The sequence below is a fragment of the Pangasianodon hypophthalmus genome, chromosome 4, assembly GCF_027358585.1.
Source record: "Pangasianodon hypophthalmus isolate fPanHyp1 chromosome 4, fPanHyp1.pri, whole genome shotgun sequence".
In the NCBI taxonomy this organism is placed as follows: domain Eukaryota; kingdom Metazoa; phylum Chordata; class Actinopteri; order Siluriformes; family Pangasiidae; genus Pangasianodon; species Pangasianodon hypophthalmus.
This window is the reverse complement of record NC_069713.1, coordinates 3,055,247-3,081,166: the sequence shown is the minus strand read 5'-3', so window position 1 is coordinate 3,081,166 and position 25,920 is coordinate 3,055,247. Positions and strand designations below refer to the sequence as shown.

The following is a 25,920-nucleotide window of genomic DNA, read 5'->3' as shown; positions in this document are numbered from 1 at the left end:
ATGTCAGAAAAAATTCACAGTTATTCCTCAATTAGGCAGCATCATTATTACTTTGTGCTGATTCGATCTTTATCTTCTGTTTATGGGTTAAAATATATATTTGTTGTGCCAGAACCTCAGAGGGCAGAAAGAGTGCAAATACATTCACAGTCAAAACTGTTATTGTAGCATTAGCTTAAAAGAAAACTACTGTCAGGTCTATATATATTTGGCCTTTGTCAAAGTTATTGCTTTTTAAGCTGACTATCACAGTATATTGGAGTTAATTAATTTTAATTTAAACTTTTAAATTTAATTTGAGGCTATTTACATCCAAATCAGATGAACGGTGTAGGAATTGAGGCTTAATGGTGTACATCGTGTGGTAAACACTCTATATTTACTCTGGTGAAGTCTTCTCTTGATTGTTGACTTTGAACCAGATACACCTACCTCCTGGAGAGTGTTCTTCATCTGGTCAGCTGTTATGATGTCATCTGTCATCTACCACAGTAGTGGTCTTCTCGGCCTTTTGGTGTTCCTGAGCTCATCAGTGTTTTCTTTCTTTTGAAGATTGTACCAAATAGTTGATTTGGCCACACCTAATGTTTTTGCTATCTCTCTGATGAGTTTGTTTTGATTTTTCAGCATAATGATAGCTTTTTTTCACCGGCAGTGACAACTCTTTGGACTTGGAGAGTTAACAGCAACAGATTCCAAATGCAGTTCAACTCTAGACCTTTTATCTGCTTACTTGTAAGTGAAATAATGAGGGAATAACACACCTGGTCATGGAAAAGCAGTTAATTGCCCACTTCCTTTAAACCCCTAAAAACCAGAGGTTGGGGGAACCACATGTAAATGTATTATAATTCCTACACCATTCACCTACGATGTAAATACCCTTAAGGAAAAGTTGAAAGTCTGCACTTTGAGATCACGTTCATTATTTAATTTCAACTCCAATATACTGTGGTAGACAACTAAATTAAAAATACGTTTGTCAATGTCCAAATATTTATGGACCTGACTGTATATATCAAGCTAAACCCAAATCAAAATCAGATCATATTAAACTAATTAGTTTAGTGGAAGGATGGCATTAAAATGGGTAAAAAGAAAAGACAGATGAATAGACAGAAATGAGTGGAAAGTGATGGATGGATTGAGTTAAAGTGGTTTATAAGAAAACATAGATAGAGATAGATCTTTCAGTACTACACATATGACATGCAGATGAACAGGTAGGAGTCCTCTTACATTTACTCATGCAACTCTATGCTGAGTCACTACAGTGGCTTCCTGTTGAGTAACATGATGCTCACCTACAGAACTAATAATAGATCACCATCTACCCTCCACTAGTGCATTAATAGAAACCTGTGATCTTCAGGTGCACTACTGTTTAACCTCAGTAATCAACAGGAAATTCCTGAAATTTTTTTTCAGTTTTTTGTAGAAATTGACTTTGTTTAATGGAGACTAGTGAAATGTCCCCTTAACGTCAAAATAGTTATTATCATCATGATCACACGCACACACGCACATGTACACGCACACACACATACGCGCACACACACACACTCATTCTAAGCTTTCCTAATTATAAAAGGTGTGAATTTACCTTATAAGTGTCAGGTACTTGTATGTGACATATGCAAGGGGCAAGAAGGGACTTTCAGAATACCTGAATAACACACAACTGTGGTTTTGCATTTTCTGTTAACATGTTTAAGAGGAGTTGATTGAACTGTTGTTGGTCTACTGAACTGACTTTTCTGTTCAGTCTCTAAAGCGGTTACCTGAAATGAGTTTGACATGCCCGATCTAGATGCAGCTATAAGCCTACCTAAACACATAATGAGCTACAGATGGATGACAAATTAAAGGAAAAATGGTGGTTCTGTTATGCTGTAGGGGGGATTTATTTTTGCTTCAGTTGTCGCCTCAGAGGCAAAAGTCATTCCAAATCAACACTAATTTCTTCTCACTGATCATCTTTGTCAAACGAGGGGCATGGTCAGTTCCATGGTGACTCCGCCCCCATCCACAGGGCAAGAGGACTCACTGAATGGTTTGATAAGGATGATTAAAAGAAAATGATGGAAATTACCACATCTCAAATCTATGAGAGATTTTGGATTGATGTATTAGTCAGTACTTTCCACCATCATCATCACAACGCTAACTGAGCGAGTATCGTTTAGAAGAACAGTGCTCGTCACATAGTCACAGAGATGTGTAGAATCGATGCCAAGGTGTACTGATGCTGAATCTGTTCTAGTGGCTTGTGGTGGTTTAAAGCCTTAGAAACACACTTTATATGTAGGTTTCTCCTTTAATTGTCACTTGTCTGTCTATCTTTTATTGACTTAAGCCGATTGTCACATCTTTTTCCCAACACCAAACTCTCTTCTGTTTGTGTGATGAGGCCTGTAGCATTAATACTAATGGACAGCAGATGGGGCCAGCTTTAATTAAAAAATAAAAAGGTCTATATTGTAAAGGTATATTTTTTTGACTAAACATAATCAACAAGAGTATTAAATCAGTCAAATTTATTTATTTATTTATTTATTTATTTATTTTTTTACAAATGTTGCAACTTTGATATATTAGCAACGGGGGTGAGCTGGCATTTGACCTGGCGCTTTTCAAACTACTGGGGCGGTGACCCAGCACTTCAGGCAATAACAGACAGGTCTGACTCAGTTGAAAAAACAATCAAAACTTCCAGTTCAGTTGGTGGGTGGGACATTTTTCCTAAAGGGGATCTCCTATGAATGATAATGAGTTAACTGTGGTTTGGCGCTCACTGGCACTTAATAATCATGTATTGAATCAGTTTCGCTAATGTTTCAATATTTTAAGTGACACATGCAGAAGCCTTTATTTGTCATATACACATTACTGCACAGTGAAATTCTTTTCTTCACATATCCCAGCTTGTTAGGAAGCTGGGGTCAGCTATGTTACAGTGCCCCTGGAGCAGGGAGGATTAAGGGCCTTGCTCAAGGGCCCAACAGTGGCAGCTTGAACTCCTGACTTTCTGATCAGTAACCCAGAGCCTTAACCACTGAGCCACCACTGCCCTTATATGCAGTGTTTTCTGAATTGATTACAGGAACATTCCTCAAATGACATTCTTCAGCAAGTAAAACTTGCAGGAAAAATGTTTAGCGTAACAGTTACTACAGTGACAAACAGCCTATTGCGGAACGTGACCATGGCTTTGATTTTTAAAACATATTTTAGAATTAATGCTGCCTAACTTTGTGATCTATTTTTTTTTTTTTTTGCTGCCTGAGGAGTAAAATGCAAAATGAAGCATGTGGGGTCGAAATAAACTACTCTGATGTTCATTAAATGGTGTGTTGTGCCCTGTTATTGTATTATAATCAGTATATAATCATTTGCTGAAGGGTATGCAAGATCATGGTTGGCGCCCCCCTCTGCCTCCCTTTCCCCAAAAAAGAGGAGTAAATACACTACATGTAATCTGTTTTAGCATGCATTGTTTTTCCATACAATTGTATTAGTGCCAGTAAATAAAAATTATGAAATATAATATTTACAAAATATTACCAGGCCACACACACATGTCACATGCTTTGGCTCCACCAAATAATATAAATGCAAAGCAATTCACTTTATTTGCTGTTTTGGAATACAGCAAACAGTCTCGCTCAATTCTCTCCCCAATTGATAATAAGCGATAACAATAGGCTTTTGAAAAGTGCCTGTTACTCCTCTCGGACCTAGGATATGGCCAGTCAGGACATTTCAAAGGCCCTTTCTCAGTCAATTTTTGCCTAAAAGTGTCAGTAATTTGATAGGGTGCAGGCCAGTCTGATGGGTCCTCTGAATAAGGTCTTTCCTCTGCTACCTCCTCTGTTGCATCTCTGCATTCGCCTGTTATATCTATCTCCTCTCCTCTGATGCCATTCTGAAGATGTGGGTCTCCATCTTTCCATGCACTAGATTTTTACAAGACAAACCAATACCCAAGTCTGCAATACCCTAATCTGTAATGTAAGACATAATGCCCTATGTGGCTAGTCCTACCTGTTCTTTTCACCTGCTCTGGATACATTTACTTTCTCTCTGTCCTCATCATCTTCATGGCTGAGTAAACAAAAAGATTCACACCATTTATACCTTAAGTCTACAATACCCTAATCTGCGATGTTTCTTGATATTGTCATTGATATAAGACATAAAATCTTGTATGGCGACTTCCTACCTGTTCTCTTCACCTGCCCTGAACTCATTTTCTCTCATCCCTCCGTTGTCCTCTCCATCTTCATGGCTGAGTAAATGTACCATTATGTTATTGTTATACATACTACAATGATAACTTTCAGTATGAAACTACTTCCATAAATATACTTCATGTATCTGTAACTTACTATAGCCTGTAACTTATCGCTGTAACAATCTAGCCATCTGTCAAAATCTGTTATGTTACTGAGCCGTGGCACTGTGAAGCAACAAATATAGATTTTTAATCATGATATTAAATTTCTTATTCGTTTTTAAATTATGTGTTTGATTTGCATTTTTGATCATTTAACGGTTGCACAGCGCAGTCTTCCTAGGACACACACACGCATTTACAGCGATTATGAAGGGTTTGGTCATAATAAACAAGTTAATAAGAAATAATATCTCGCTAACGAAAATGGTTCTGAACAAAGCTATGTTGCGCGTCTCTGCAGCAACACACAGCGGTGAATGAACCTGTGACTGACTTATTCATAAAAACAGTTTTTTACTTCGTTTCTGAATGAATTAGCCAATGTGACTTTTAAACATATTTTATTTAAAGTGTATTCTGACAGGTATGGATGTCTGTGGGCTAAGCCCTGGATATCCTCTCACCCTAGAAGCGCCCCTGCCTGGGTGATTATAGTTTTGGTGCAGCCAGTAGGCCCCTGGGCTTTAGCCCATATACTCCCGTGCATCAATGCACCCCTGGACATAACGAGTGATAAAAACAATAGGGTTAAGCTTACCAATCTCTTTTTATCCACTTGGACATTGCTGCCCTCATTTTAAGACATTGCTCCACTACGCTTCCCTCCTCTCTCCATTTTGGACATGTGACTGTCTGGAACAGAGCAACGGCTCTTAAAGAAGTCGGAGGGTTGGCGGTTGATATCACTTTATTTAATAAAATACGTTTTTGTACTCATGTAAAATGCTAAACAAATATTATTTTTTAACAAACATTACTTTTTAAATTTATTTTAAAGATGATTTTCTTTTGGCACAATGGCGCCCCCTATGCACTGCATATACTGCATACCCCATTTTTGCGCCCCTGATTATAATCACACCCTGGCTCCATATTGCCCTAAAACCAAAATACATAGTTAGTCTGTATATTTTTATAGATAAATGGCAGATGTTCCTCTTCTCTCAGACAAAAAGATGATGACAGACCAGCATCCCAAGATCTGAGTTCCCAGGAAACAGAGATGCATGTAGCATCAGTTTAAGCACCAGCAGGCAATGGTTTTCAATCCGTTTATATTTGCCTGTCTCTGAAGCACCTCATTAACTTGCAGATTTATCTGTTTTGCTTGAAATTATATAAATATGAATAGAATATTGTTTTAATTACCTAGTCTAATTCAGTCATTAGTCAGTTAGATCACAGTGTCCATCTTATTTGTTTTTTTTAGGGAGAGAAAGACAGTTGACAATAAGGACTAATTTAATAAATTTTTATTAAATATCATTAAAAGCATCAAATTTTGCCCCACTATCATCATCACAACACCAACTGAGGGAATATCGTTTAGAAGAAAGTTGTTCATCACATAGTTCCAGAGATGTGTCGAATTGATGCCAAGGTGTTTTGCTGCTGAATCTGTTCTAGTGGCTTGTGGTGGTTTAAAGCCTTAGTAACACACTTTATATGTAGGTTTCTCCTTTAATTGTCACTTATCTGTCTATCTTTTATTGACTTAGGCCAATTATCACATCTTTTTCCCAACACCAAACTCTCTTCTGTTTGTGTGACGAGGCCTGCAGCATTAATATCAATGGGCAGCAGGTGGCGCCAGGTTTAACTCATAAATAATTATTTTTTTGATTAATACAATCAACAAACCTGTCAAATCAAAGAGTAAATTAGTCAAATTTACTTTTACAACTTTTGCAACTTTGATATATTATAAGGATAAACACTTTTAAAATAAATACCTGAATGCATTTAAATGTTTAACCAATGTAGAGTCATGTGTGTCAGCTGTGTTCCATTATAACAGTCTAGTCTAATTTAATATCTGATAAAGAGCTTACACTCTCTGATTAATAACTGAATAAAACTCTGTGTGTGGTGCTCTTATAGGAAACTAATCAGTAATGATGCACAGTAACTGTTACCACCCCGAAGTTGATCTTGAAGCACATCTCAAAGTGGTTTTTTTTCTCTTATACCACAGCAGTTTGCCAGTGAAGAGAATATTTTATTTATTAAAGAATGACATGTCATAATTTTTTGTTTATAGTTTTTGTTTATATGGGAGAAAAAATTTGAAAGAATGAAAGATACTGACTAGTGAATTATAATTTTTTTTTCCAATGTTACTATCAAAGATATCATGAACATTTCAATATTTTGGAAGGTGACCAACATTGTTTTTTATTTTATTTTATTTTATTTTTTTTTAAATGTGAAAATGCGATTAAAAAAACATAATATGCGATTTAAAATGTCCTTTAATATGTATATAGAAATCAAATCAATTCATCCTTACAGTCTGTAGTTTTAATTCAGTTACACAATGCTAGACTAGTTTAAGCAAAAGTTTGTTTAAATGTGATCATGCAGTTAAAAGCTTTATTCTTTCTGTTTAAATAAAAAAAAAAGTAAGTAAAAAAGTAAAAATAATCATTTCTTATTAAAGGAGAGAGGATTTAAACTTGGCTGAGGTTGGATCAGTCTTGTAGAATCAGGCGCTGGTCAAGTTTTTCATGATGTTCTGCACCCACTCGACGTTGGGGTCTGCACACACCCCACGGCCGCTCTTTAGGGTAAAGCTGCAGAGAGAGAAGATTTACATCAGTGTATAACTGCAATAAAGACAGAAATCTAACACTCTCACACGTCCCAAACCTCCACGATAATTTAAAATTAGATTATATTACACATCACCATAAAGCAACAACAGACATGAAAATACTAACTTTTTTTTTTTTTTATTATTAATTGAAAATAATTAAAAATAAGTGAGGGGTGAAAGCTTACATGACTGCAGGTTTTGAACACTGACGGTCTGTGTCTTGATACGCTGTAATGACTCTTACAGGGATTTTATGTGTCTGGAAACTGAAACAGCATGTCTTTGGTCCATTTGCATCTGTGTGAAAACATTCATGCATTTAGTTCTGCGATTAAATACTCAATAAAAACACATTAGATGCTTTTTTTAAATCTGGTAAGTAATGATGACTGTTGTATGTTTTAGATTTTACCACATTACTTTATTTTGATTATGAACTCTGATTCTCTATAACAGCAGCTCTGACAGTAGTGCAGGTTTATATTAATGCACTCCTTCTAATACGTCATCGTTGCTATAGTAACAGCTCATTCACAGGGATGCTCCACTGATAATAAACAGGTGAATAACGCGTGTAATCACTGACATAGTGAGGTTTTCTGTAAGGAGATGTTTATATAACATTTATGGAAGGAGTCTTTAGGACAGAGGACTTCATGCTTTGCAGTTTCTCTGTAACAAAAAAGCTGCATTTTTCAGGGAAGAGATAAAGGAGAGGCTGGTGAGGAAACGAATGTGTACACATTAAACAGGACTATAAACACATGAAAAGTATGATGTAACTGCTCACAAACTGATGTGGTATAAGATTAATACCATATTTGGAGACGTGCTGTTACAGGAAAACAATCAACTTTAGGGTTGTATCAGTAACTCTGCTTCATCACACCACCCTCTCACTCAGTATTTTACTGTAACAGTGTGACAAACGCACAGTGGTTTATTAACGCTGGTTATTTTCAGCAACCTGCCCATATTTTTAGGGAATTCAGCATCATTATAAACCAGGGGTAGTGAGTAATGACACCAGTCTAGTTGTTTCAAAGAAGTCAAAATCCACAAGGTTCTGAATTAATGAAATTTTTTGTAACTTTTTAATAATAAAAATAATAATAATAATAATAATAATCGTCATCATTATTATTATTATTATTATTATTATTATTAGTAGTAGTAGTAGTAGTAATAGTAGTATTCCATGTACCAAAAAATATTAATTTAAAATAAATATTTTAAATAAGGTGAACTTTATCTTACTCTCAGCCGTTGTGAAGGAATGAAGGCAGGCGAGAACCAGCAGAACTACCAGGAGAGAACGAGAGGACATGACTGCTGATGGTGGTGATGAAGATGATGAGGATGATGATGATGATGGTCACGATGTGAGCAGAATGGTGTTAATGCAGATATCACCTCAATCTAGAGTTTATATAAGCTGGTAAGACAAGGGGGAGAGTGTGGTTTGGGTGTTTGTAGGTGACGAAAAAGTTCCAGTTTGATTAAGAGAGAAAAAAAAAACACCTCTTCCACAGAAAAGCCTTCTGTGGTTTTCACCTACGACACGAAAGATCTGAGACGCAGTTAATACCTTAATACCAACATCATCTCACTTAACTGCATTAAACTGTTGTAACATAAAATGAAGATGAATAAGTACAGCTTTGTTGGAGTTAAAGAATAAATCTATAGAGTCAGATCTTATGTTAACATCACACACAATACAGAGAGAAAGTGTATCATTATTATTAAATATATCTAATTATTCACTCAAATTGTATTTCAACATTTCCCTGACTGTATTTGTAATGTAAAGTGCTAAAGAACAATATTCCTTTTCTGCACAATCCCATACATTTCACATTTCAAGTCTTTCCACCTGTGATTATGTGACTATAAACTATGTGAAGGTTCATTTCCCCACGTTATGCCATGAAACTGCTCATATGAATTCAAGTAAATACATCTGACAGCATGTGAATAATTTGTGATCACTTATGAAAAAAATTATACAGGTGAGAAAATCACATGTGAAAAATTAAACTACATGCACTACGTGAGACTCCATGAACTGTGTCTAAAAATTACATGTAAAAATAAATGAATTGTGAAAAATGAAGCTTACATGTGGAAACAAAACTATATGCACTACATACATGTGGAAAATGTGTGAACCATAACATGTGAAATGTCTTAAAATCCACGTTTGTAAATTCCACATATGACTCGTGTGATTATTCACATGTGAAGTTCATGAGATTTTTCAGTAAGGGTCGATTTGAAACATTTGTAAACAAAATTAAAAAAATACAAGACATGAATAAGACTGAACGTGTGAGACAGAAAGAGTGCAGCGCATTACGTGAAAAAAAAAGTGTGGTCAACAGAGTCTAGTGGGGGAGGGGAAGTCATTCGACAAGCATGAAATAGCAACTAGCACGCAGATAGCGATAAGAAGTTGTTTCACCAATGTTCCACATCATTAACAGTAAAAAAAACTATTTGTTGTTCTTTAATAAATTGTTAGTTTGCAAATTGCTGTGGCTGTTTATGCTGTTTACACTGCTGACTCATGATTGTGGTGCAAAGAAAAGCTCTAATCACATCATCAAGTTTGTTAGTGATACCACAGTTTTGGGCCTCATCAGCAACAATGATGAGTCAGCATACAGGGAGGAGGTGGAGCATCTCACAGAATGGTATAGAGACAGCAATAAACACTATACAGCCAAAAGTATGTGTACACCTGACCATCACACCCATATGTCCTTGTTGAACGTCTCATTCCAGATTTATTCCCCTTTCGCTGTTATAATGAGCTCCACTCTTCTGGGAAGCTTTCCACTAGATGTTGGAGCGTGGCTGTGGTGATTTGTGATCATTCAGCTACAAGAGCATTAGTGAGGTCAGGCGCTGATGTTGGGATGTCGAGGAGGTCTGGGGTTCAGTCGGTGTTCCAGTTCATCCCAAAGGTGTTCAGTGGGGTTGAGGTCAGGGCTCTGTGCAGGACACTCGAGTTCTTCCACTCCAACCTTCACACACCATGTCTTCATGGAGCTCGCTTTGTGCACAGGGGCATTGTCATGCTGGAACAGGTTTGGGCCTCTTAGTTCCAGTGAAGGGAAATTGTAATGCTACCTCACACAAAGACATTCTATACAATTGCGTGCTTCCAACTTTGTGGCAACAGTTTGTAGAAGAACCGCATATGGCTGTGATGGTCAGGTGTCCACATACTTTTGGCCATACAGTGTACCTATTAATGTTGATAAATGAAGCGTGTCTTGGCTGAGCCAAGATAATAATAGCTGTCTCACTATTTGGTAAAATAGTGAAGTGAATAGTGGACTAAGAATAGTCCATGACCTAGTGAACCAGTTTCAGTTGAAAAACTCTGTTGGGAAGGTAATATAGTAAGAAAGGCACACAGACAACACATATTTTTAAACCAAAGTGCTAATTTAAATAATTTAGGAAGAGGTAGGTCTTTAGACGTCGTATGAAGACTGCCAGTGGCTCAGCTGCTCGGACAGCTAGGGGAAGTTCATTCCACCACCTAGGTGCCTGGACAGAGAAGAATCTAAATGCAGGTCTTCCTTGTACCCTGAGAGATGAAGGGATCAGTCGAACAGTGCTAGAGGATGGGAGGGAGCATGCTGCAGCGTGGGTGTGATAAGTGCTTTTAGATAAGTCGGCACTGGTCCGTTTTTGGTTTTGTAGGCAAGCATCAGTATTTTAAATCTGATGCAGCAGCTACAGGAAGCCAGTGGAGGGCGTGTAGCAATGGGGTCGTGTGGGAGAACTTAGGAAGGTTGAAAACCAGTCGTGCAGCTGCTTTCTGGATCAGTTGCAGAGGTTGAATGGCGCTCAGAGGCAGACCTGCCAGGACCGAGGTGCAGTAGTCCAGTCTCGAAATGACAAGGGACTGAATAAGCACCTGAGTGGCCTGTGTGGATAGTCTATTATGGACTTGACACCCTCCTGCCCTCTGTTAGAAGATACCAGATCTTCTGTGCTACCACCATCAGATTCCTGACCAGCTTCTTCCCTGAGGCAGTCAGAATACTGAACACTCTTAACCCTTAATACCACTACACACCTGCGATTTCAATGCTGCATTGTACAATTTTGCAGTACTATTTATGAGACTCCTTTTTGCTGCTGTCTTTGTCAATATTTATTGCTGTTACACTACGTAATAGTTTGTGTGTGTTTGTGTGTTCCCTCACTGTGTTTAATGTCTTCCACAAACACACAAACACACACAAACTATTGCGTAGTGTAGAAGCACACTCTCACTGCCATTTCTCTTTTCAAGATCTTCTTCTACTCAAAACAACAAACACAATCTGTTACAGGAATGTAAAGCCACATACAGAGTGTGTGCTGTGGGAGAAACAATACACACATACACACACACATGTAGTGGTCAGTGTGTTATAGAGTGGAGTGTAAGAGCTTTAGAAAGCATGGAAAATACAGAGGAAGGGAAGAGTGGGCGAGTTGTAGATAGGAAGAAAATTAGGTCATGGTTTTATATAACACAGCTGCTTATCCACACACTTATCTCATAATATAACAAAATATAGAACAGAGTGAGTTTAGCAAAATGATGACATCAGGCAAAAAATCTGAATTATTCATCACAAAGTCAGTCAGAGAGCATCGTCACTAAACTGTGCTGCTTTAATCAGTCTCTTCTGCTTATGAGTCAGAATAGTATTTTTTGTCTCAGAGCCTCAGAGGACAGAAAGAGTGCAAACATGTTTACTCATGAACCACGGGCCTTGTTTAATCAATCTTTCCATAAAGTTGTGTGTAAATATTTATTTACACCCGACCGAACTAAAAATATCCACCAGATTTACAAAAGTTTCAAATGTGTTGATTTTCTTCGTATTTGTATGTTGATGAATGACATTTACCCATAAACTGCCAAATGCATGCAGTTACAGCTGATCTGCATTTGTTGATGACCAAAAACCCCATAAAAGGCAAATCTCACACATCTGAAAGTAAAAAAAAAAATTCTATGCGAAAGTTATTTGACTCACATTTATGCCAATAAAAAAATGTTATTTAACCCTTTAACAGCCAAAATCTGTAGAAAAGGTTAATGAGATGTGAATGAAGTGAGGAGTAAAGAAAATATTTTTTGTTTGACATGAAAATCGAGAAAATAATATATTTGCTGTACCCAGGGAATCATGGAACATCCAAGAACATAACAAGAAAATGGCTATGTTTAATTGTATTTTTATTTATTCATAGCAAAGTGTCTCAGTAACTTCTGGCCAGAAATTGCTCACACCCTCACTGATACCATGCTGGAAAAGCAGAAGGGTCTATCATAAGGAAGTGAATGGACCGCAGCACACTATGGAGAATAAGGCACATTGCAGCTTGAGACATACCAGATCGGTCACTTATCGGTCACTTAATGCTGGCTTGGATAAAGTGTTGCACAGCATTTAAAGAAGAGGCTGTGGTGAACTGAACTGAATTATACACTGAGCTGCTGCAATGTGTCCTCATTTTATACAGCAGCATTTCCTCTTAATTGAATGAATGTTCTTATTTGTCTTAATTTAAGGATTTGTGTTAGCTTGCTTTCTATGTTTTATATTTAAGATTCTCTAATTAATGCCATTAATATGAAACAACTGGGTTTCCCAAAATTTTCACTAAATTGGAGTGTGTAATTGAAATAGCTACATAAGCTATTTAACCTTGACAGCGTAATCCATTTATGAAAATGTCGTGACTATGATTCAAATCCTGGCATATGATTTGAAGTCGATCCATTTGAGGTTTACATTAATTAGTCTTCTTATGCTTAAATTTACAGACACTCAGGAGCGCTAGTAGGATATGATTGTTTTTGCAAACTTACAGGACTTTAGGTTTTAGGTGAGCTGAACTGTGTGTGTTTGTGTCTGTGTGTCTGCAAGTCAAAAAAAAAAGAAAAAGAAAAGGAAGCACAAATGGTTCTACAGTTAAGTAAATGTCTCCTTACAGAAAATGTTACCAGATTAATGATTACACGTTTTTAAATCTGACAGACACAATAGACAGTCCACCGTACACCTCCCTGTGAATGAGCTGTTACTATAGAAACAATACCATATTAGAACGAGCACATTAATATAAACCTGCACTACTGTCAGAGCTGCTGTTATAGAAAATTAATCAACACCTTCTGACCAACCAGATTTTGTGGAGTTCGGTTGAGATGGTATTAAGTAAATAATAAGATAATCTGAATTAATAAAACTTAACTTGATAAAATCATAAGTCACTGAGACATCAGATTATTATGTCGAAAATAACAACATAGCATTTGACAGCTTGTGGTTCAGAGCATTTTTACAGAATCTACCAAAAGATGCTGAGCTTTATGTTTTAGGATTTGCACACAAGATGGCAAAGCATGGTATATAGAAAAGCACCACAGGAAATAATTTTAGGATTTTTTTTCTCTTTTATTCTTATAATCATGTTTTCTCTGTATATTTCTGTCTCTTTTAGTCTACATAAATACATAGAAATGTTGAGAATTTGAACTTCTGCATGTCTCCTAATACACTGATAATTTACTGACTTTCATTCTTCAACCTATTTTTGCGATATCACCTTCTTTAAAAATAAGGGGAGAGTGTGGTTTGAGAGGGGGATGGCAGTTTGAAGGCAGCTAAAAGTTACACTTTGATTAAGAGAGATAAAAAGCACCTCTTCCACAGGAAACCTGACTGCGGTTTTCAGTTAAAGAAAGAGACAGATCTGAGCAGAGTTTAACACTTTACAGCCAAACTTACATCAAACAACTGCATAAAATAAAGCAAAGATAAATAAGTGCAGCTTCATTGGAGTAAAACAGTAATCTGTAAAGTCCAAACTCCTATCTTATGTTAAACAACACACTACATCACACGCGATACACAAACAGAGATAGAAATTATTAGCGTGGCCTGTACTATATTATTCCCATGACTGAATTTGCTAAAGAACAATATTTCATCTATAAAAATACATAAAAAAGCTGGAATAAAAATAAAAATGTTCTTAAATTTAGTGAAATACTCATGTAAATAGTGAAAACTATTTACATGAGTAAGACTGAAAACCTGAAAGTGTGCACGTGTGTGTAAGAATGGGTGTGATGGTCTGATAAGGACGAGATAGCGATTAACTATTTACCACACAGGTTACACACACAATATTTTGTGTGTGTGTGTGTGTGTGTGTGTGTAAGAAGGGGTGTGATGGTCTGATAAGGACCAGATAGCGATTAACTATTTACCACACAGGTTACACACACAATATTGTTAACCTTCAGAAGCCTGTTCCTATTTTTGGCTGGTTTTGTAACCTAGGTTTCATAAAAAAAAGCCCCTATAACAAATAGATACTATGTAGTGGGTGATGTGGGAGAATCCCGCATTAGGTTATGGTTTTATATTGTAAAGCCACTTTAACACACATTTCCTTTATAATATTTTAATATAGAACAGAGTTAGTTTAGCAACACGATGATGACAGAAAAAATAAGAATTATTCATCAATCAGACAGCATTGTCATTAATTTGCGCTAATTTAATTTCTCTCTTCTTATTTTCTTCTTCTTCTTTTTTTTTTTTTTAAATCCCAGAGCCTCAGAGGACAGAAAGAGTGCAAACATGTTCACATCTCAACAATATTAGCACTGGCTTAAAATAAAAAAAAAAGGCTAAAATGTCAAATTACACACAAATAAAAAAAATCAGTCCACAAACAAACACTTTTAATAACAAAGACAAATCCAGTTTAAACACTGCAGATTAACACAGTGGACAGAAACCTTTAGGCCTGTACATGTTCATTTCCTTACTCATTAAACCAGATTAGCACTAGATTCAGTTTATTATCTCCATTTCAAGTTAAATTTGGTGTACAAAATAATCCCTTTTGCTTCTCTGCTGCACATTAAAACCTTTAAAACAGTCCGTTCAGGTACATGGGAATACAGTACATGCAACGGAAGACTGACGTGCAGCTTTTCTCCAGTGGAAACGATGTTCACATCTGGCATTAACATGCATCTTGGGTGATTAAATCACAAGTGGACAGCTGAAACATATAACCATTCACACCTGGCTTTATGAATGTGTCTTCAGTGATTCAGTTTATTATGTTCATTAAAAAAATCATCTCTTTTGTTTCTCTGCTGCACATGAAAATTTCCTCGAGTTCTCATTTGCACTGTTTGAATAGCTGACTCACCGAGACCACAAAGTGTTTCAAAACCACAGAGGTCATGGTCATTTTTACTGCATGAAACCACCAGTTGAGGGCGCTGCTGTTCAGGACACACACACACACACATTCACACACACACACACACACACATATATCTGATGGGAATTCAGTCTCTTTTCAGTGAATCAGGTCATATGACTCAGGCAGCTGACTAATAAGAGTCGATTCTTTCAGTTCCCAAATGATTCATTGCCATTTTTTCCTTAAACAGACAATGTTTGTGATGTTATGTATGACTGTGATTGTCTTTCTTTGCATAAACTTTGCTGAAACTGTTTCATAAAATCTTAGTATTTGTTTTAATTAACACAAACTGCTTATACTTTCCATTACATTTATAAAAAAAAACCCTGAAATCCCTGTCATGCTGTCTCATTCACACAGCTGAGAGTTAAACACACCTCACCTTTTATACTAATAAACATCTCAGAGGTAAAAAAAACAGTTTACATCAGTTTCCACCTGCATCACACACACACACACGTTAGAGTCATGACCATGACCATGAGCTCATTGCTGCATTTGACTAGAGGTTGTAAGTTGTAATTCCTGACCTTTGACCTTTGAATTCCTCCTCATTAACTTGAGAAGGTTTATTCAACTCTGAGTTCAGCAAGTGACATTAAATCAACATGGCCGCTCACAGCATCGGCAGTAAACTCAGACAGACTTCTTACCTTTAAACGAGTTATACTGTATTAGCTTTAAATCAGTCAACATACAGACATATTCACTTGTTTAATCTATAACACTGACTCTACAGTTCACTGTTTTGAAGGAGGAGGTAAATACACATCGCTCGTCACAGTTAGCTGGCTAGCTTGTTGCTATAACAAAAGATGAACATTTAAGCATCCATGTGTTTTCATCCCCCACTTTGTAACTTTGGAGGTTCCCAAAGTGTGAGGCGTACTGCAGGGGAGGCAAGTTCAATCAAGCCACTTTTTAAATGAATAGTGTATATGCTATATTCAGGGTTTTTTATTCACTATTCATATACACTGCACTACTATAGGAATTTAACAATAGAAAACAAACTTCCTCATCCATCTACCTCTGCTAAACAAGCTAGCATTGTGTCAGAAGTCTCATACTTATGTTCTATTCTAGACCGTTATTGATCACTAACACTAACCGGGTTTCCTGTTACAGATAGGGTTTGAACTTTAAAAACATCTCATGCAGCCTTCAAACCTACTAAAAAGCAAAGGGCCAAGCACAAAATGACAAATATTAAGCTTTTAATTATCTTAACCACAAATCATTGGCCAGGAAATGAGCAAGAATGAAACAAACACGCTCTTGAGAGCTCGTTTCCTTTCGCTGCAGTGAGCTAGAAACATTGAAATTCACTTCTATAGTCTTCTTGTATGCAAAGGTAAAATCATGATAATGATTAAATGATATAAAATTCAAACTAACGCATGTCTGGGTGTACAAAACTTTCCAAAAATATCTTCTGGGATGTTTTTCTTAAAACATTAGTGATTATTTGGTTTTCTGCCGCACCTGATGCAGCTCATCAAGAGCCACGAGGCTTAAACATTTACAGAAATCAAAGGGAAAAGCTCTCGCCTGCTAACTTCCTTTATCTATTAGTTTAGTTCCTGCTCATTTCCTGACCAATGATTTGTTTTTAAGACCATTTTTTTGCCCAGGAGTGTATAGTTGATGTGGCTTTTTATTCCTCCAGATGTATATATGATACAGTGTGTGAACAATGCCACTTACGCTGCCACTGCTTCTGCACACGCACACACACACACACACACACACGCGCGCGTCAGGTATAAACCAGGCAGCTCTGCTTCATGTCTTCACGTGTCACAGCATCATGGATTATTTTCCTATAACAACACACCCAATGTTTTATTCCTTGTTCCTCTGTTTGAACCTGGATGTGAGCTCACATTTCCCACTTAAATGGTAAACCAGTGCAAAGAATATTTCTTTGGTCTTTAGTCACTTACGGTACACGTATGTTACTGACAATAAAATGTTCAAATGTTACAATAGCACTAAATTATAAATAAATCTGGGATAATTAAATCTAAATCTATCTTCTTATTCTCATTTGTAGAGAGACAATAAATATCTGTTTGTGCTATTATGCAACCAATACTATGAATTTTATCCACAAAAGCTGGGAAAGAGGGTGTGTGTGTGTGTGTGTGTGTGTGTGTGTGTGTGTGTGTGTGTGCGTGTGTGTGTGCGTGCTTTGGACTCTTTTCGTGAATGTTAAATAACCAACTCCTTACTGAAAATTTCAACATACCTGAGCTTTTCTGTTTTAGGATTTGCCCACAAGATGGCAAAAGTGAAGTATGTAGCACAGAAAATTGATTCTTTCATTTTTTTTAGGAAGTTTTTTCTCTTCAAATTTTATAATCATTTTGTCTATCTATGTGTTTATTCCTGTATCTGTCAGTGTACAGAAATACACAGAAATGTTGAATATGGGAACTTATAAAACTTATAACATAAGTAATAATATAATAGAGTCATAATACAGTGATTACTAATTGACCTTAAATCTTCTACTATTTTTTGGAGATATAGGCTTTTACTCTTATTTGTTTGCTGAAATAACCATTTTTATTTTTAAATGTTGCAAAGATGTGACATAAACATTTAATGTCTTTGAATACAACCAACATTGTTTTCTTTTAAAATGTGAAAAGTGATTAAAAAAAACCAGAAACATAGTCATAATGCATAAATAAAAATGTCCTTTAATATGTATAAAAATAAAACTATTTCATTCTTACAGACTATAGGGTAATTTCGTTAAAAAAGCTAGACTATTTCAAGCAAGTTTATGGTATGTTAAAAATATAATTTACAATAAAAAAGCTTTATTCCTCATGTCCAAATACAGGAAGCTATACATAAGAAGTGCATTTTGTAAAAGAAATATTAATTTCATGAGTTGGTTCAGCCACTTATTTGTTCACGTTTTGTAATCCTGTCCTGCACCCACTTGACGGTGGGTTTTGCACATACACGAGTGCCTTTCTTTAAGGTGAAACTGCAGAGGAGAGAATATTTTGAGTGTAAAACTGAAATAAAAATAAAATCAAACACTTATATATGTCCTAAACCTCCATGATTATTTGAAGTTATATTTTATTATATACAGTCCCCTCTGAAGGTATTGGAACTGTAAGGCCAGTTCTTTTGTTTTTGCTATATACTGAAGACACTTGGGTTTGAGATCAAAAGATGAATATGAGACGATAGATCAGAATTTCAGCTTTCATATCCTGATATTTACATTGAGATATGTTTAATAACTTAGAACATGGCACCTTTTGTTTGAACCCACCCATTTTACAAGTGTTGGAACATGTGACTTACAGGTTTTTCTTGTTGCCCATGTGTGTCCAGTTAGATTGATTGTTTACTCAATTAATAGCTCTGAATGTCTACTGTTGGGTTGATCCCTGGGTTTTGGCTGTGAAGGCTGCATTTGTTGTTAAAAAGGATAAACCAATATGAAGACCAGAGAGTTGTCTATGGGAGAAAGGCAAGCCATTGTAAAGAGGGAAAACTGATGACAGCCATTGCATAAGCATTGGGCATAGCCAGTACAACAATAAAGAAAAGAAAGGATCCACTCTAACAACCAGACATCGAACAGGTCAGCCAAGGAAAACAACAGCAGTTGATGACAGAAACATGAGCCACAAAAGTTCTGCAGCCAAGATTGACCTCTACCAAAGTGAAGGAAAGGCCAAAGTGTGGAGAAAGTAAGGATCTGCTCATGATACAAAACATACAAGAATGGCTGCTTCTGGAATGGGCTCGCTAATCTTTATTGATGATGTTACTCATGATGGTAGCAGCAGAAGTCTACAGAAACATTCTGTCTGCCAAATTACAGAGAAATGCATCCAATCTAATTGGGAGGAACTTCATCATGCAGCAAGACAATGACCCAAAACACACTGCAACACAACCAAGGACTTCATCAGGGGAAAAAGTGGAAGGTTTTAGACTGGCCAAGTCAATCACCAGACCTAAACCCAATTGAGCAGCATTTCACCTCCTGAAGAGGAGACTGAAGGGAGAAACCCCCAAAACAAAACAAAAAATATATCACTCAGAGAAGCTGTGGTACAAGCCTGGAAAAGCATCACAAAAGAAGAAATCAAAAATTTGGTGATGTCAGTGGGTTGCCCACTTGATGCAGTTATTGCAAGCAAAGGATATGCAACCAAATATCAAGTGTTATTTACTTTAAGACTGTCTGTTCCAATACTTTTGCTCAACTAAAGATTGGATGGTCTGAAACCAAAGGTGCAATGTTCTAAGTTGTTAACACATCTAAATGTAAATATCAGAAAATGAAAGCTGAAACTCTGATCTATTGTCTCATATTCGTCTTTTGATCTCAAACCCAAATGTCTTCAATGTATAGCAAAAACAAAAGAACTGGTCTTGCTGTTCCAATACTTTCAGAGGAGACTCAATAACCATAAAGCAACGATAGACATGGAAATTCAAATATTTCTTTATCAGTAATTAAAATGAATTAAAAGTAAATGAGGGGGTGAAAGCTTACATGACTCCAGGTTTTGTACACTGATGGTCTGTTTCTTCATACCCTATAATGACTTTTACAGGGATTTGACTACTCTGGTATCTGAAACAGCATTGAGTTGGTCCATTTGTATCTGTGTGAAAACATTTACACATTCACTACTGTGATTAAATACTCAATAAACAACATTAGATGGTTTTATTTCTGCTCTAAGGTTCTGCTTGTAGTATATTTGAAATTGTACTACAGCGCCGTCGGATTCTAGATGCTCATTGGTCAGAAGGTGTTGAGTAATTTTCTATAACATTAGCTCTGACAGTAGTGTATATATATATATGTATGTATGTATATACCAGTAGTGGTTTATATTAATACATTCATTCTCATACATTATCACTTCTATAGTAACAGCTCATTCACAGGGACCTGTACAGTGGATGCTCCACATAAATGGATTATACATGTGTGTATATGTTGTGGATATGGTGGAACTTTTCTGTAAGGAGTTGTTTATATAACATTTATGGAATGAGTCTTTGGGACAGAGGAGTTCACGCTTTGCAGTTTCTCTGTAACAAAAAAGTTTTTCAACTTCAGGGAAGAGATAAAGGAGAGGCTGGTGAGGAAACGAATGTGTACACATTAAACAGGACTATAAACACATAAAAAGTATGATGTTGTAACTGCTCGCAAATTGCTGTGGTTTAAGATTAATACCATATTTGAAGACGTGCTGTTACAGGAAAACAATCAACTTTAGGGTTGTATCAGTAACTCTGCTTCATCACACCAGCGTTAATAAACCACTGTGCGTTTGTCACACTGTTACGATAAAATACTGTCACTCAGTATTTTATCATAACAGTGTGACAAACGCACAGTGGTTTATTAACGCTGGTTATTTTCAGCAACCTGCCCATATTTTTAGGGAATTCAGCATCATTATAAACCAGGGGTAGTGAGTAATGACACCAGTCTAGTTGTTTTAACTTTCTACTACAAGTCAACTGTCTTATTAGTGCCTACTTAGTGCTTACATCAATGCATGTAAATTGATTTAAATAAAATATAATAAATACTTATAATATGAACAAACAATAAACAAAAATTTTATAAAAGTAAAAAGGTGAACTTTGTCTTACTCTGGGCTGTTGTGAAGGACTGAATGCAGGTGAGAACCAGCAGAACCAGCAGGAGAGAATGAGAGAACATGGTTGCTGATGATGATGATGATGATAAGGGTCACGATGTGAACAGAACGGTATTAATCCAGATATCACCTCACTCTAGACTTTATGTAAGCTGAAAAGAGGAGGGGGAGAGTGTGGTTTGGGTGTTTGTAGGTCATGAATAGTTCCCTGTCTAAGAGAGAAAAAACACCTATTTCGCAGAATAGCCTGCTGTGGTTTTCATCTAAAGCAAGAACGATCAAAACAGCATTTAACTCTTTGTAACCAAAATCATCTTACTGCATTAAACTCATATAAAATAAAATAAAGATGAATAAGTTCAGCTTGGTTGGAGTAAAACAGTAGATCTGTAGGGTCAGAGTTTATGTTAAACAGCACATCATATCACAATATGTACAATACACTGAGATAATAAATAATTACTAAATGTATTATTATTATTAAATGTGCCTAATTATTTACACAACTTGTACTTCAATATTCCCCTGACTGTGATTGTACTGCAAAGTGCTAAATAATATTCCCTTTTTAATCTTTAAAAAAAAAGTATGAAAAAAGCATTTCTACATGTTATGCGACTGTAAACCACATGAAGGTTCATTTCACCACATTACGCCATGAAACTGCACATGGGAATTCAAATAAATAATCATTTGTGATCATGTATGAAAACAATTATTCAAGTGAGAAAATCACATCTGAAAAATGAAACTACATGCACTACATGTGAAAAACATGAGTCATGATTGTTCAAATGAATCATTAAAAACTCACAAGTGAAAATAAAAACACATGCACTACATAAGTGTGAAAAATGTGTAAATCGTAACACAGTTTTGAAACCACCTGTAGCACTTCTCCTGGGTTGTGTCTGGAATGAGGTGAGGGGAGGCAGGCCAGGGACAACTGAAAAGGCTCTTTATTCTCGTTCACATTCACTTTCAGTGAACTTATTTTACTTCAGCTCTCTCTCCCGGGGTTCTTGTTTCTCCACTCGTTATGCGTGCCACCGCTCACTGAAAGGGAACACTTCTTAGCCAAATTCTGTGAAATTAGTGAGACCGAGTAGGGGTGAGAACGCATTGGAAAACTCGACCTGCAACTGCCATAGCTAGTCTTGCCGGAGTCCCTGCACGCAAAGTACATTGTCCTTAACCATTAGAGGACAAAAGCTTACCTAACAATCTCTCCCTCTCTCTCCATCTCTCTGTTGAGCTACACATGCTACTTCTGAGATGCCAGTGATCCTGACCCCTTCGGATCTCCAGACCTGCCTGACCCATCCTGATGCCCTACTTCTGGTTGGAGTTCTCATCGGTTGAGTTCGCTCGCTGCTGCTGGGGGTAGCCCCATATGGATGACCTGAAGAACTGTTTGAATTGCTGGGGATGGTGCCACCTGGGGGCTGTGGAGATGGCTTGGGGATCGCATATGGGGAGCTGTACTGTGATGGCTTGGGACTGTGATTGCTGTAGTGGCTTTGGGGCTGCAGTTGCCACGAGCAGCTTCGTACTCAGGACTCCATCAGTGGACAGTGGATAGATTTTAACCAGCCGGACTTCTTGCAAAAACTGTGATGAATTTACTGGTTGCACAATTGCACTATTTGTCCATATAGTACACAGTAATAGAAGGGATTTATTTATAATCGCACTATCTGTTGCACCCAGATGAGGATGGGTTCCTTTTTGAGCCTCATATTGTCTCAGGGAGTTTTTCCTTGCCACCGTCGCCTCTGGCTTGCTCATTAGGAATAAATTCACATATTTACAATATATTTTTTGTGAATCCATCTATTTCTGTAAAGCTGCTTTGTGACAATGTCCATTGTTAAAAGCGCTAAACAAATAAAATTGAACTGAATTGAATTGAACTTGGCAACCTCCGTGATTTGGGATGGTGAGAGGTGGTCTCCACAAGGGTCCGGGGTGGACTGAGCCACTGTTTTTAGATTTACCTCCGGTCCTAGATCCTCCCTCTCCAGAACAACCATCGCAAAGCAACGGGGACCACTTCTTTCCATGGTTCTATCCGTTCGCCTTTCCTCATAGTCGACATCTCCGACTCACTGCGTGACCTCGAAGGGCCCTTGCCACTTGGTGAGCAATTTGAAGCTTGATGTGGGTAATAATATGAGCACTCTGTCTCCCTGTGAAAATTTCTGTAGCTGCGTACCCGTCATACAGTCAGGACTGTTGTTCTTGTCGTTCCTGCTGCAAATCCTCCTGTGTTAGGTGACTCAAGGTGTGGAGTTTTGCCCTAAGGTCCAGAACGTTTTGAATTTCATTTTTGCTGTTAGAAGGTCCCTCCTCCCTATTTTCCCTAATGATGTCCAAGACGCCATGAGGCTTGCGCCTGTACAATAATTCAAATGGGGAAAACCCCGTGGAGGCATGCGGGATCTCTCAAACTGCAGATAACAGGGGATCGAGCTGCTTATCCCAATTTGAGCTGCTCATTAGGGGGCAGTCGTGGCCTAATGGATAGAGAGTCAGACTTGTAACCCGAAAGTGAACCTGAAGGTCATGGGCTCGAGTCTCAGGTCCAGCAGGGATTGTAGGTGGGGGGAGTGAATGACCAGTGCTCTCTTTCACCCTCAATACCACGACTGAGGTGAGACCCTTGAGCAACGCACCGAACTCCCAACTGCTCCCCGGGCACCTCAGCAAAAAGGCTGCCCGCTGCTCCGTGTGTGTGTTCACGGTGTGTGTGTGTGTTCACTACTGTGTGTGCGCACTTGGATGGGTTAAATGCAGAGCACAAATTCTGAGTATGGGTCACCATACTTGGCTACACGTCACTTCACTTTCACTTATCCCAATTCCGAGCATCATCGTGAATGAACTTACAAATATAGTCCACTATAAATAATAAAAAGCGATGCCCTCGTGCAGTCCGTTCTAACGGGCCTACAAGGTCCATACCAATTCTTTCAAAGGGGACCTCAATTAATGTAAGGGGGCACGACTGCACTTTTGGGGTGGCCGACGGATTCACCAGCGATGACATTCACGATATGTTGCAAACCACCTGCGAACATCTTTGTAAATGCCCGGGCAACAGAAACAGGCCATGAGTTGGTTCAGTGTTTTCTCCTGTCCCACCATTGGATTATGATGAGACGCCTGGAATAACATTTTCCGACAGCTCTTTGGTACTGATAACTGACTCGTTTCTTCCTCTGTCTGAGTGTGCTGTGTCACTTGGTATAAGCTGTCGTTAATAATTGCAAAATACAGGTGGGTTAGCAGAATATTAGGCTGGATTTATTGACCATCGAATACTCTCACTTGGTCGGAGGCATGCCTCAGGATCTCCTAGCATGACTGCTCCAAGGGGAATCCCTGCCAGTGGTGGTGGTGGGGCAGAGCCCACCCCACCCCCCATGTCCACTTGATGTGGAGCTGACGTTGATGGCCCCGACACCGCCTCCCCAGCCAATGCCGCACACATTCCACACCATGCCTCACTACTGCAAGACTCATCTGCAAATATTTCTCTCACTAATGTCTGAAACCCTGGCCGATTTGTCCCCAAAATCAGTGGATGGGTGAGGGCAGGACTAACCGCAGGCTCCACATTTTTGCCCCCAGAATTTAATAATGATTGGCACCAGCGGATGTTCATAAACATTCCCATGAACACACCTCAAAATCACCAATCGTTCATCTCCCAATGCCTCACGTGGAAATACCCCAGCTTCCCGCAATGCCAGCACACCAGCCCAGGACTTACTCCACCTGTGGACCTGGAGTCACCAACCTGCAAAGAAGAAGAGACAGACACAAGGGGAGAGGGAGGGGGCAGGAAAGCACAGGTCAGGGAAATGGTTTTGGGGAAATGGCCCCCGTTTCCATGATGCAGGGATGGGGGGAGGGCAGGGAGAAAGAGGGGAAGTACAAGAGTGAGAGAGAGGGAGAAGGGAGGGGTTCATCTGCTCCCCGATACGCCACCAATTGCTCTTCTCCCAGCTTTACCGCCTGATCTATCGTTTCACCTTCCACTCTGGTAGTCGGTCGATGAGCTGTTGGGGGTGCAGACGACCCATAGCAATATCGCCGTGACAGCGGATCTTCCTCAGTCCCGGGTTTCAGCAGTTCCTCATTCCAGACCCAACCTCAGTCTCCTGGGTTGAGTCTGGAATGAGGAGATGGGAGACAGGCTGGGGGCAATTAAAAAAGGCTCTTTATTCTCTTTCATGTTCACTTTTGCTTTTCAGCAAACTTATTTTACTTATAAAGACACACGCGCACACACACAGCTCTGTGCTGCACAACTCTCTCTGCAAAGTCTTTCCTCTCTCCCCTCTTTATCCGTGCCACCTCTAACTGAAACACAGAACACTCATTAGCCAAATTGTATGTAATCCTTACCACTCACCTTCTCTGGCTCTGCCCTCCATTCACAAACTGGTGCTCGACCATGCCCCCACTTCCACACCACGTTTGAATAATACTGAACGTGTGAAAGAGAAAGAGTGCAGAGCATTATGAGAAAAAAAATGACAACAGAATCTAGTGGGGGCGGGGAAGTGGTTGAACGAGGATGAGATTAGCATGCAGATAGCGATTAGAAATAATGTGTTTATTGGACATTCCACAACATTAAATTATTAAGTAAGTACTATTTTTTAAAAGTATGTGTTGTCTTTAATAAATAAAAATGTAATTGTCAAATTATTGTGGTATAAGAGGAATGAAACACTTGGGGACGTGCTGTTATAGGCAAATAATCAACTTCAGGTTGGTAACAGTAACTCTGCTTTATCACACCATCCCATTACTCAGTATTTTGTTATAACAGCAACACGCACAAACACTGATTTATTTCTTACTTATAAGTT

The 25,920-nt window shown here is 38.0% G+C and overlaps 1 protein-coding gene across 1 annotated transcript in view; it reads right to left on the bottom strand.

The window, feature by feature from the left end:
• The window catches only part of LOC113524004 (C-C motif chemokine 3-like), a 33,814-nt gene extending 12,078 nt beyond the window's left edge, over positions 1-21,736 (bottom strand). Inside the window, exons 1-2 of the mRNA XM_053233603.1 lie at positions 21,030-21,736; positions 19,909-20,020 (exon numbers count right to left, since the gene is read on the bottom strand). Of these exons, the coding sequence (XP_053089578.1) occupies positions 19,909-20,020; positions 21,030-21,099 (182 nt within the window). The 5' untranslated portion in view covers positions 21,100-21,736. The remainder of the gene's footprint in view (positions 1-19,908; positions 20,021-21,029) is intronic.
• Between the last annotated feature and the right edge of the window lie 4,184 nt (positions 21,737-25,920).